The sequence below is a fragment of the Humulus lupulus genome, chromosome 4 (assembly GCF_963169125.1).
Source record: "Humulus lupulus chromosome 4, drHumLupu1.1, whole genome shotgun sequence".
NCBI classification, from domain to species: domain Eukaryota; kingdom Viridiplantae; phylum Streptophyta; class Magnoliopsida; order Rosales; family Cannabaceae; genus Humulus; species Humulus lupulus.
This window is the reverse complement of record NC_084796.1, coordinates 44,116,739-44,129,471: the sequence shown is the minus strand read 5'-3', so window position 1 is coordinate 44,129,471 and position 12,733 is coordinate 44,116,739. Positions and strand designations below refer to the sequence as shown.

At 30.3% G+C, this 12,733-nt stretch overlaps 1 protein-coding gene across 1 annotated transcript; it reads left to right on the top strand.

Annotated features, from left to right (window-relative positions):
* The first annotated feature begins 5,716 nt into the window (after window positions 1-5,716).
* On the top strand, window positions 5,717-11,708 carry LOC133830377 (nucleobase-ascorbate transporter 6). The gene is made up of 15 exons (XM_062260350.1): window positions 5,717-6,073; window positions 6,442-6,585; window positions 7,578-7,675; window positions 7,778-7,954; window positions 8,364-8,464; window positions 8,621-8,696; window positions 8,783-8,842; window positions 8,995-9,179; window positions 9,385-9,481; window positions 9,737-9,823; window positions 10,430-10,488; window positions 10,592-10,683; window positions 10,768-10,845; window positions 10,937-11,097; window positions 11,209-11,708. The coding sequence occupies exons 2-15, from the start codon at window positions 6,483-6,485 to the stop codon at window positions 11,425-11,427; spliced, it is 1,593 nt and encodes a 530-aa protein (XP_062116334.1). The 5' UTR covers window positions 5,717-6,073; window positions 6,442-6,482; the 3' UTR covers window positions 11,428-11,708.
* The last annotated feature ends 1,025 nt before the right edge of the window (window positions 11,709-12,733 follow it).

The following is a 12,733-nucleotide window of genomic DNA, read 5'->3' as shown; positions in this document are numbered from 1 at the left end:
TTAAAACATGTGAGATGTAGAGGGATTTTGGATCTTGTGAGGAAGAGGATGAAAGGTGTTAATAATTTAATATATTGTAATACCTAAAAGTAAGGCCATAAATTCAAAAACATGTTTAAAAGAAACATACCAATAAGGAATGTTCCATACAAATTAGCTTGTACCATACTCAATTGTATTCATATTCAAAGATAGAAAAAAAAATACACATTTTAGATTTGAAAGTAGAACATTTACAATTATAACACATTAATCACTTTTTTTTTCATGATTTTTTCAATATCTAATAAAATAATTGAAAGTTGTATTTCAATTTAAAAAATTTTATTTTATAATTACCAACTATATATTTAATTAAATCAATTAATTAGAAGCGGAATAAAATGTTGGTACTGGAATAGATATTCTGTAGCTACAGACAGAGATTCTATAACTACAAAAATATACAACAGAATGATAAAACAGAAAAGTAAAAAACACACCGAGTTTTTTTTACGTAGTGTCAATATCTTTTAGGATATTACTAGTCCATGGGGCCACGCTTAGAGATAAGATTCATTAGTCAAATTTCAAAAATACAAAGTAATTGACTTAAACAAAACTTAAACTCATTCTAATGGTTTTGCCGTAAGCTTGATGTACTCTCTCTTTACTGAATGATTCTCCTCAAGACACCAAGGTTTGATCTCCCTTCAAATTGTTTGATGAATGCTTGCTTTCTCCCGATGCAAGACTTTGATGAACCTTCTCCCGAAGGTTGTTTTTCACGTTCATCTCTTTGAGATTTTGCTTAACACATAAGCAATTACAAAGACACACAAAATAACCAAGGAATAGCAGAACAATTATCATTTACAAAAGAAAGACAATATTCTAAAAGTATACGAAATTAAGGAGAGGAAGAGGTACTTAGGGCTGATGCTTTGGTTCGTATTTATACACAAAATACTTACCCAAAGTTAGCTTTACACAATTCTAGACGCATAACACACATTAGGAAAGCTTCCAAAATAAACTTTTAATTACAATCAATGCAGCCGAAATCGTAGAAACAAACAAAGATTCTGTAGTTGCAAAACTATACGAATTTGGACTTGTTCATGGTCAAGTTCATCATTTAACTAACTTTGAGTAATTTCCCATTCTTGGCTGATTGAGAGCTGTCTATAAATATATTTGGTTAGCTATAAAACAGATAATCAATTAGTTAAATTTAGAAAGAAAATAAAGTCTAAAAAATATTGTGAATAAATAGACTTTATTTTTACAAAAACATACAAACCTAATAAATAAAAAATATCATAAATTAAAAGCAATAAAATCAAAGATATTTTATTTTATAAAACTAAAAATAAACACACTAAATCAAAAATATTTGTCAAATCTTAAATTGTCAAATATGAATTTTACACAATTTATGATAAGAGAATCGCTAAGGGGCATCATTGGTATCCAATACCACAAGTAGGTGGTATACCGCTATTGATAGAATCTAATATCGAGTCTTTCTTATTTGAATTTAATAAGTATTATAAAGTATGACTAATATATGTATTCTTGCTTACCTTAAAATACCAAATAGCATCTCTCCGGATAAAATTAAGCAGTTATTAAATAATGAGTAGAAAAGTGAGATAGAAAAGTTGAATAAGAAAAGAGAGAGAAAGAGGGAGCCAGTTGTGAAGAAGGGACAGCAAGGTAGTGATTGGGGGAGGGATATTACGGAATTTAGGGATGTGAGTATTTGTCGGCTCTCTTTTTATTTCTCTCTCTTTCTAATATATTTATTTTATTTATTTATATAGGTACCACGTGATTCTCTTTTATTAAATTTCCCAAACTACCCTTTTATCTTTTGATTAAATCTTTGTATTTGTGTAATTAACTACTATCTAGTTTTCAATTCATTCAATCCTTTTATCTTGCTAAAATTGTCACTTATTGGATTGTATTAAATCAATATTATATTTATTTTAAAGTATAATATTATTTAAATATTAGTATTTTTATTTACTTTCAATTAATTTAATTTAAAAGTGAGTAAAAAAATAATATATGTGAGGTAGTTTAACACTAGAATGTGTAAATATATTGGGATTACTAGTATTAGAACTAGTAAAATATAAGGTCTGCCACTTTTGAATATGGGATAAATTATCACACATTTTTGAGTGTGAGATAAGTTATTCCACATTTTTTATTCGAATAAATAATATCACTCATATAAAATTATTTTAAGAGTGTAGAATATTAGTTATAATTCAAAATTAACAACAAATTTTTTATAGAAATAAATAATCCTTAATTTACTCTATCTTACTCTAGTCTCATTCACCAAATCATCTAAGACTATCTTCAATGAAATATGTAAATATTATGTTATATTCGGTACAAAAAATCAATATGTAGTATATTTGACACAATTTTTAGTATTATGTTCCAATTCACCATTGTTAAAAGTAATGCAAAGATCAATGCTCATTAGATATATTATTGAAAATATACAAAATATAATAATTTTTCTTTAAATTTTATTGTTGATAGTTAAAAATAATAAAGTAAAAAATCTAGCATTTAATGGTGATTATTAAAAATAATACTAAAATGATAAAAATGGCATAAAAGTAAATACAAAAGTGTAGCTTTTATGGTGATGCAAAATTTGTACCGTGTTATATTGTGGGTTGCCAAATTTGACACAAGTTTTAGTACACCATTGGAATTAGAGTTGAGTATCGATCTGTTTGGACCGTTTTTTCATATTATTAAATCTAGAATTCGGTTTTCGGTCCGGATTGGTGCGATTCACGGATTGGTGCGATTTAAAAACCGACCGACCAAACCAATTAAAGAAAAAAAATCGACTGTTTAGGACCGCGGTTTGGTCAGTTTAACCGATCAAACCGAAGTTCATTTTTTTTCCATAACTTTTGAGAAATTTTTAATTAAAAAAACTAAAAAATTTGATTGTTGGAATCTATTTTTGTGTTTTTTTAAGATATAAATACATAGAATATAGTTACATTCACAAATTTGAAAGTTTGAAAATTAAAAGTCCATAAGCATAACATAACCTACATATATTTATAATTTCAGTCGGTTTCGGTTCAAACCGGTCGGTCCACATGAATTTTTCAAACCGACCGAACAGTGGCAATTTACGCCGTTAACAGTTTTTTCGGTGTTTGATTTAATTGGTTTTGATTTTTTCGGTGTTCGAAAAGTCGGTGTACTTAGTTTTTTCGGATTTTATACTCAGCCCTAATTGGAACAATTTTTTTGTAAAGTGAGTTATTGTATCACCAATTTGATACTCCAATAGTACAAATATAAAAATCTCACACCTACAAATTCAATTTTATGAATTAGAGCTGCAAAAAGACAAAATGATACAAATTTCATACCAATTAATAATCTAACTAAACAGCAAATCATCTCTCATTTTGATGCGAAGCTATAGTATTAACACTAGCGACATAATATTTTTTTTTATTATATATTAATATCTTATAAATAAATATATGAATTTTAAAATAATATAATAATATAAAAATTAATTTTTAGTATAAATTTTGTTATTGGGATTTAAATGAAAAAAAATTCAGTATTTTGGTGATTATTCAACACTGAAAGGAATTTGATGGTTGAATTTGACCTTAGGGCTTTATACACTTCTTTTGAAGTGATTTGAATTTTGATGTGAATTGAATTCTAATAGTCTTGTCAGGTTACACAATATTTTTTTGCATTAATAATTATTTATCTAAAATCTTTATCATGAATAATTCATTTATTTGTTAGAATGATAATGAAGTTGACTTTTTGTAATCAAAATAAATGTGGAGTTAGTTGTCAAAATAATAATCATAATTTATTTTTTATCTTTACTTTCACGTATATTTGACATATTATTCTAAGTATTTTTATTATATCATATCATATATTTTTAATTAAGAGACTATTATATAGTGATATTTTATTATTACTATCCATAAATAAGGAATTTTGAGTCTTTAATTTTTTTGTAATAAATCTCTTCTCTTGATATACCGTTATCATAAACAAAGACAACGTAGTAATATTCATAATTAATATTAAATATGTGACTTTAATAATGAATAAATTGTTATGAAGTTTAAAGACCATTTTCAATGATAAGTAAGGGTACAATACTGTTAAAATTTATTATGATATAACCTTAAAATATTTAATTTGTCTATGGTAATAAATAAACATACATTGTTGCAATGTACTAATAAATTATAGATACTTTCTTTATAAATATTGAGAACGTAAATTCAAAAAGTGAATAATTTGATTAGTAAAATAGAAAAAAAATAGTAAAGTTTAGGAGTGCTTCCTATGGGGCGGTATAGTATTTTATTAAACTGGCATATGCAATTTGAGTCATTTTCCAAATCACACATGTATTGTGTATGACCTCAAACTGCACCGCAATATGTATGGAGTGAGTATGTACAGTTTACAACTCACACTAAATAATTTAACAACATTCATTCAAGCTTTAATAATTCAATCAAAGTTTTGAATTCAATAATATAACTAAAGTTTGAACACAAAAAAGTTTAAATTCAAAATTAAAGTTCAACGTAATAATAAGGTTCACAATAAAACAATGGTTTAAATCTATTAAAATATCGACAAACTATCAAACTTCCAGTTTATATAGTAAACTGATAAAGTTTATAAAATAATTGATATATTTCTAATAATATGTTGCAATTTGAACTTAATTATAAAATTTTAAATTGGATACTGTACTGTAATGTAATGTGTAGTTTGAGAAACATACAACTCACATTACAATTGTAAGGGTTTAAATCTATACAATTTGGTGTGGTAGGAGCCATTTATGTGAGCTGGGAGTGCACATATTATTACCATTTTTTGAACACCCTAGTAAAGTTGATGAAAATTAAAATGGAAAATACTAATTTTGTCTCTGTGTTTTTTCCAAATACGTGAATGACTCCTGTGATTTGTTAAATGAATCAAAATAGTACTTTATAATCAATTTTAGTAAAAAAAAATTCAAATATAATTATTCATTCTCAACTTCTCGATTATTTTTTTTACTTTTCTGAACCTATTGCATTACTAATAATCTGATAATTAATTTTATAATTAAAAATATTAAACATATAATTGTCTAAAATATTATTTTGATCTATTTTGTAAAACATATCATCTATTTAGAAAACATAAAAATTAACGGCGTATTCAGAAAAAGCAAGGCTAAAATGGTATTTTCTCAAATTAAAAAAAAATATATATATATAATCAACACAGGAACAAAGGGTTTTATTTATAAGGGCACTAATGTCTTTTAGAAGTTAATAAACTTTCCGCTAGTGCATCTTACTGGGGTCTGGTCTTGATAACCGGGAATTGATATTTTGATACAGCCAAGACAGCTTTTAAGCTGACAAGGAGTGATTTCAAGCGACGTCGTTTTTTTTTACAAAACCTCCCACATAACAATTTTATTTACGTTTTTGCATAAGAAATCTTTATCTTTGTTTTTATTTTCGTCTGACGTTAACTGAACACTGAAAAAAATAAAATAATAATAAAAATTAAAATAAGATTAGTCTCAGAAACCAGAGGATTCATTATTTTTTTTTTCTTATTTACTAAAGTCGACTATAATAAAATGATAATATATGTTAGTTGGAATGTAATTTCAGGTTAGAGGAAAAAGAAGAACAGTACAATCTAGTGAGAGAAAAATAAATAAAAGATTATACTTTTCTAGAGAGAGAAAGTTTGAGAGTTTCAATTTTTGTTTTTTGGCTTTCATTACTGTAAACCCTCCTCTTCACCTTCTTCAAGTCCCATTCTTGCGTACTACTGAGAAAAAAAAAAGGATAAAAAAGAAGAGAAAACCCATCTGGGTTGGGTTTTCTCCACCATATCTCCTTTTTGATACATATAGTTTTTCTCTTTTAAAAGTTTTATAAAAGAAAGAAAACATTTTAAGGTGTGGGGTATATGGGTTTTTGGATTTAAGCTTACCACTTGAGTTTGCTTCCTCACAACATATAGTTAAAAGGTACTTTTATTTTTATTATTTTCTCTCTTTAACTTTTCTTATTTATCTTTGTAGCAATTATTAAACGCATTATTTTTCTCACTATATCAAACCCTCTACTTACACTATCATCTTCTCTGCTTTCTTGTTTTTATTTATTTTTTATTTAGGTGTAGCTTTCGTTTAGTTACACAGTTCCCATCTTCTATTATTTTTGCTGTAGTTGTTACACATGTGACTGGTTTCAATCTTCTGGGTCATCAAGTTTATCTCAATCTTTCTCTGTTTTCTGCTCATTTTAGTTGGGTTTTGCCAGATTTGGGATCTGGGTTTCGCTTAGATTTGGGTTTCATTTGTGTTTCTTTTGGGTGGTTTTTTTTTTTGGTTAGATAAAAAGAGAGTTTCAGAGAGAGAAAGTTGTAGAGTAACAATGGCAGGCGGCGCTGCACCGAAAGCAGATGAGCCTCAACCACATCCTCCTAAGGATCAGCTACCTAATATCTCTTACTGCATTACCAGTCCTCCTCCATGGCGTGAGTACACTCAATCCAACTTGTTTTTCTTTTTGTCTTTTTTTATCTTTGATTTGTTATTCTGAATCTTGTTCCCTTTTCACTTTGTTAGCAGAAATCTTGTTTATATGTTAAGATGGTGTGAGATTAATTAAAGGTGGTTCTTAATTATTACTTTGATTCTTATGGATCTTTTGGGGTATATTTCAACTAGGTTCTTTTGGTGGGTTTTATTAATTTATTTTTTAGTTATTTTTTCTCTTCTTTGTAGTACATAATTGTTGAAAGTAGCTTTTCTTAGTTCCTTCTTTATCTTGGCCTGTGAAACTACTTTTTAGAAAGTAATTCTATCTTTTGAGAAAAAGTAATTAAGCTGAAAATACTGATAAGTCTGTACAACAAAAACAAATATGGAAATAATTGAAAGCAAAAAAAAAGGAAGAGAAATCTAGTTTTGTAAGGAATATTGTTTTCTTGTTGACTTTAACAAAAAAAAATGGGAATTGTTGTTTAATTCTGTTTTCTTAAGAGGATTATTGTTTAAAATTAGACTAATTAGTACAATAGTACTCGACCAATTAATTAGTCTTTTTAAATTTTATTTATTATTTTTTCATTCCTACCTCGTAGTATTTGAGAAACTAAGATCTTGTTCTATTTAGTTGTTATCCAAGAATATGCATATAAATTTGGTTGACTCCAATTTAAGTTTATTTGTCTGCTACTCGTTGAAAGAAATATATTTTTAAGTCGCTTTTAAAATATTGTTCTCCATAATAATTTTAACATACCACCTGGGATTGGGTGCTGGAACATATTTTACCATCATGATAAATTTAGTAGGTTTTAACTTTTAAGTTGAAATGTTTTAGCTTTGAGATTTCTGGTTTTAAATAATTTACCATCTTTTAAGTTACTTGAGGATCAGAAATTTCAGATGGAAATGTTACTAAACTTTCTGATAAGGTTTGTGAATTATTACTGATAAAAAAAGTGGACCATGTCTGATGCAGCCGAGGCCATTCTCCTTGGTTTTCAGCATTATCTTGTGATGCTTGGCACTACGGTTCTCATTCCCACTGCTCTTGTTCCCCAGATGGGTGGTGGAAATGTAAGTCCTTATAAAGAAATTTACCTGTGTTATAGATTTCAATCAATTTTTTTTTCTTCTTAAAGAATCTGATAATGACTTGTCCTAATTATCATCTATTAGGAGGAGAAGGCTAAGGTTATCCAGACCCTGCTCTTTGTTGCTGGTTTAAATACATTGCTACAATCATTGTTTGGAACTCGATTACCTGCTGTCATAGGAGGGTCATATACGTTTGTTCCCACCACAATTTCAATTATCCTTGCCGGTCGTTTCAGTGATTCCACTGATCCTGAAGAGGTTTTTATAATCTGGGCACCTTAAACTTGGTTGAATCTTTAAAATCAAGCTGATTGTCAATGACTAATTCAATGCATGTTCAGTGGATTGGATAATTTAATATGCTAATTATAAATTAACTATATTTTTGAACCCCAAGAGTGGCTTAACTGCCATGGTTTTAACCTTCCAAGAGGATGTAGTTTCTGGGAGACTGCCTGTATAAACTTGACTTTGGGCTTTATCAGAACCAGTGAACCATATAGTTCTCAGTGGGGATACATCGAGGAAGCCAAAAGGAAATAAAAAAAGATTTCTTAATTACATATCAAAATTCCAAAATTAAAATTGATATATGCACTCAAACATAAATAAATTTTGACATTTTAAGTTTGCTTCTCACCATGGAAATGTTCTTATATCATTTCAGAAATTTAAGAGGACAATGCGGGCAATTCAGGGTTCTCTTATTGTCGCTTCAACTCTTCAGATTGTCTTAGGCTTCAGTGGCCTTTGGCGCAATGTTACAAGGTTATCTCATTAGGAATTAAATTGTAAAGAGGAAGGGTCTCATTTTGATAACAAAGTTAGCTGGACTTTCAATATGCTTTCACTGTTTTCTTCAGAAGAGATTGTCAGAAAATATTTTAATCAAAATGAAACATTTGCTATTGTTTTTTTCTTCAGATTCTTAAGTCCACTTTCAGCTGTTCCTTTGGTAGCTCTAGCTGGTTTTGGTCTCTACGAGTTGGGTTTTCCTGGGGTACATGTCCTTTCCCTCTAATGCACATTGCATTTACTGAATCTCATTGTAATGATTGTTTCTAAATGCATCTCTTTGATGTTTAGGTGGCTAAATGTGTAGAGATTGGACTTCCACAGCTTGTTCTTTTAGTGTTCGTTTCACAGGTAAGTTCCTGGATGTGTCTCACATGTGATTTTGTTACTACATTTTTTATGAATTGTTATGATTTGGTGCTTTTTCTTGTATATTACCTATTGCTCTATGCTGGTTTCTTTAAAGTTAAATGCTGAGATTGTTTTTAATCTCTGTTTTGCAGTATTTACCGCACCTCTTCCACTCAGGAAAACACATCTTTGACCGTTTTGCTGTCCTATTTACAGTGGTGATTGTGTGGATTTACGCTCACCTTCTCACTGTGGGCGGGGCATATAATGATAGTGCCCCAAAAACACAAATGAGCTGCCGTACAGATCGTGCGGGTCTTATTAGTGGTGCTCCATGGTCAGTATTTTTGTTTGCTTGTTTGGTTAATTTCTCAATTCTGACATAGCTAACTTTCAAGTTGAAGAAATTATGATGTTTTTCTTGGCCTGAATGTAGAAATTAACATCACTTGTATGCTTATTATAAAAGAAATTTGGTCATGGCTTAATCTTGTTGTTGATGAACTGCAAGTATCATCCTTAAAAGGTATTTGTTTTTGCAGGATAAGAGTTCCTTATCCATTTCAATGGGGAGCACCTGCTTTCGATGCAGGTGAGGCCTTTGCCATGATGATGGCTACTTTCGTTGCTCTTGTAGAGGTCAGTTTTCTCTGCTTTCTTTATTCCCTAGTGTCTACAAATGAAAAACCAAAATGCAGTGTCTTTTTTTGGCACTCTCTTCATGGTCAATTTTATTATTTTATTAATTGTGTTCATTGTACTGCTTGATCTATATTTCAATGTGCGAATACAATAAAGAAAAAAAGTTGATTTGACACATTCTCTTTATGTTGATTATGTCATCTTATCCCATTGAAAAATTGTTTCTCACATATTGACCTATGATGCGAACAGTCAACTGGTGCTTTTATTGCGGTTGCAAGGTACGCAAGTGCAACTCCATTGCCAGCTTCTATACTCAGCCGTGGAGTTGGTTGGCAGGTAACAAAAATAACATTTTCCCGCACATAAAACTTGTGTGCGTACATGATTTGTTCCATGCAAAATGCAGGTTGCTTTGTACTAATTGCTCAGCTGAATTTGTTTTTCATTGTGTTGAACGTTGAGACCTGAGGAATCATTTCCTCCAGAAATTATTGTCCCATACAATTACATGTCCATTGCTTTGTACTAATTGCTCAGCTGAATTTGTTTTTCATTGTGTTGAACGTTGAGACCTGAGGAATCATTTCCTCCAGAAATTATTGTCCCATACAATTACATGTCCATTGCTTATGTTTCAGATTGAAAAAAGTAAAAATAGACAAGCCTGCCCATCTCATATGAAATTATAATAAGCATATTGAAATGAAACTATATTAAGCATGTTCAAATGTATAGATGAAAGTTTTGCTTTCGTGGATTTTGGAGGATGAAGTGGGTTGAGAGGTTATTATATTCGTTTTAGGGACTCCCTTGTGTATGGACTAAAACGTAAAAGCAAGTGCAAAAGTATTACCGTCTTTTTTCCATTTCAACTTTGCTGTGCAAGTTTGCTGACCTTCAATTTCTGGTCATTGCTGATTAATAGTATATTTCTATATTCAGGGAGTTGGCATTCTGATTTCTGGATTGTTTGGAACTGTGACTGGATCCTCGGTATCTATGTACGTAAATAGACACATTTCTAATCTCTTTGTTATTTTCCCCCACATTTTGTTGGGTAGTGAGCTGATTTTTAACTTGAAATAAAACTTTTTTTTCTGGCAGTGAGAATGCTGGCCTTTTGGCATTGACACGTGTTGGCAGTCGAAGGGTGGTGCAAATATCAGCTGGATTCATGATATTTTTCTCTATTCTTGGTTAGTTGTAATGTATGATATATCATATAATTGGCTATTCTACATCAGTATTTTGTACTTAATATTACTATTTTAATCTTGCAGGGAAATTTGGAGCAGTCTTTGCTTCAATCCCAGCACCCATTATAGCCGCCTTATACTGCCTTTTCTTTGCATATGTTGGTACGAACTTTGAATCATATTTTCGACAAGCTGGTTCCTTTGACAGGCCATTTTCCAGTGAAATGAATGCTATATCCTTTCATATGTGCAGGCGCCGGTGGTCTTAGCTTTCTTCAGTTCTGTAACCTCAATAGCTTCAGAACAAAGTTCATTCTAGGCTTCTCTCTCTTCATGGGTTTGTCTGTTCCACAGTATTTCAATGAGTACACTGCCATCAATGGCTATGGTCCAGTTCACACCGGTGGAAGATGGGTAAGGACCAAATTTCATTTCTTTGTCATTTTAAACTAAGCTTTCGATTAAGATCAATGAAAGCTTGATTATTTATTTCGAAATAACGTGGTTTCTTCCTGTTCTTGGCAGTTCAACGATATCATCAATGTCCCTCTACAATCAGAAGCCTTTGTGGCAGGCTGTGTAGCGTACTTCCTGGACAATACATTGCATAAAAAGGATAGCGCAATTAGGAAAGACCGAGGTAAACATTGGTGGGACAAGTTTAGATCCTTCAAGGGTGATACCAGGAGTGAGGAGTTCTATTCTCTTCCATTCAATCTAAACAAATACTTCCCATCTGTGTGAGTGAGTTTGGTTAAGTTAAGGTAAAAGGGGTATTTATTAAATACTAATCCATCTTCAAGTTCTCACTTAGCCTCTTTCTGGTATAACGCTATAAAAAACCATTGTTCACTCTGTTACTTGTGTATCGTTTACACACGCTTAAATCAGTATAAGATAGTCTCTCTCTTTTATCCTTTGTACGATGCTTTAGTACATTTATTCCATTATATTCCTTTCTGTAAATCCAACTGAGGGAAGTGAATCTTAAAGTAGCAATGAAGAAGTTTGTTTGTTCTTCTCTCTTTTTTGTTTCAGTGTTCATTTTGGAAAGATTCATTGCAATTTTCTCTATCCATTTAACTCTTTAGCTATCAAGTGTTGACTTTCTGTCAAGTTACTCAAACTAGTTATGGCATAAACTTGCTAGAGAAACGTTTTCAATATCACGGTTAAAGACAACTCTATTAATAGGAAGGAATAATATCCCATTTCACATATTTTCTCATACTGAATCAGTACACAGTATGACATGGCTTCATGAAAACAAAGCATATAATCACTTTTTCTGAAGTTGACATAAGATTCTGTGACTGAAATTGCAGAAGCTATGCAGGGAAAGTCTTGAGTTCTGCAGTGACAAATAACTCTAGTCTTTACTTGCTAATGACAAGAAAAGTCCAGTATTCTCTCTGGACCCATTTATGCCATGACATAATATTTTTGTAAATATATATTTTTGTAAATATCTATATATATATATGTATATATTGTAACATGGAGAAAGTGATAAGTCATGAATTATAGTCTGCAAATATATATATGTAGGTGCAACTGAATATTCTTCTGTCATGGTCGAACAAGGGGGTGTTTATTGAGCTTGACAACTCGAGCAAAAGTACCAACCGAACCAAACTTTTTATTTTTTATTTTTTGTATATATATCTATAATTTTCATTATTGTGTCGAAGTATCTACTCACAGGTCAATGAAACGTTGCTTAATGATTGTGTATGGGCTCAACATTTTCATGTAACATTTAAGATTGAGTCAAGACAGACTGGTTGGTGATGTCCAAACTTTTTGATTAATTATTCTCTATATTATTTAGTGATTTTCACTATTAAGTTTAAAGATTTTAGGTACAACTGTCACACAGTGTAAAAAAAACCATGTAAAAATAAGTGTTCATAAGAGTAACACTTCACTTTGTGATGGGAAAGTGAGGATATCATTCATAATATTGCTAAATAAAAAGAGGTCATTATTATTATTTTGCATAGCATTTGAGTTTACAAATGTTAATTTTTTTGCATGTAAGTAAAATTTT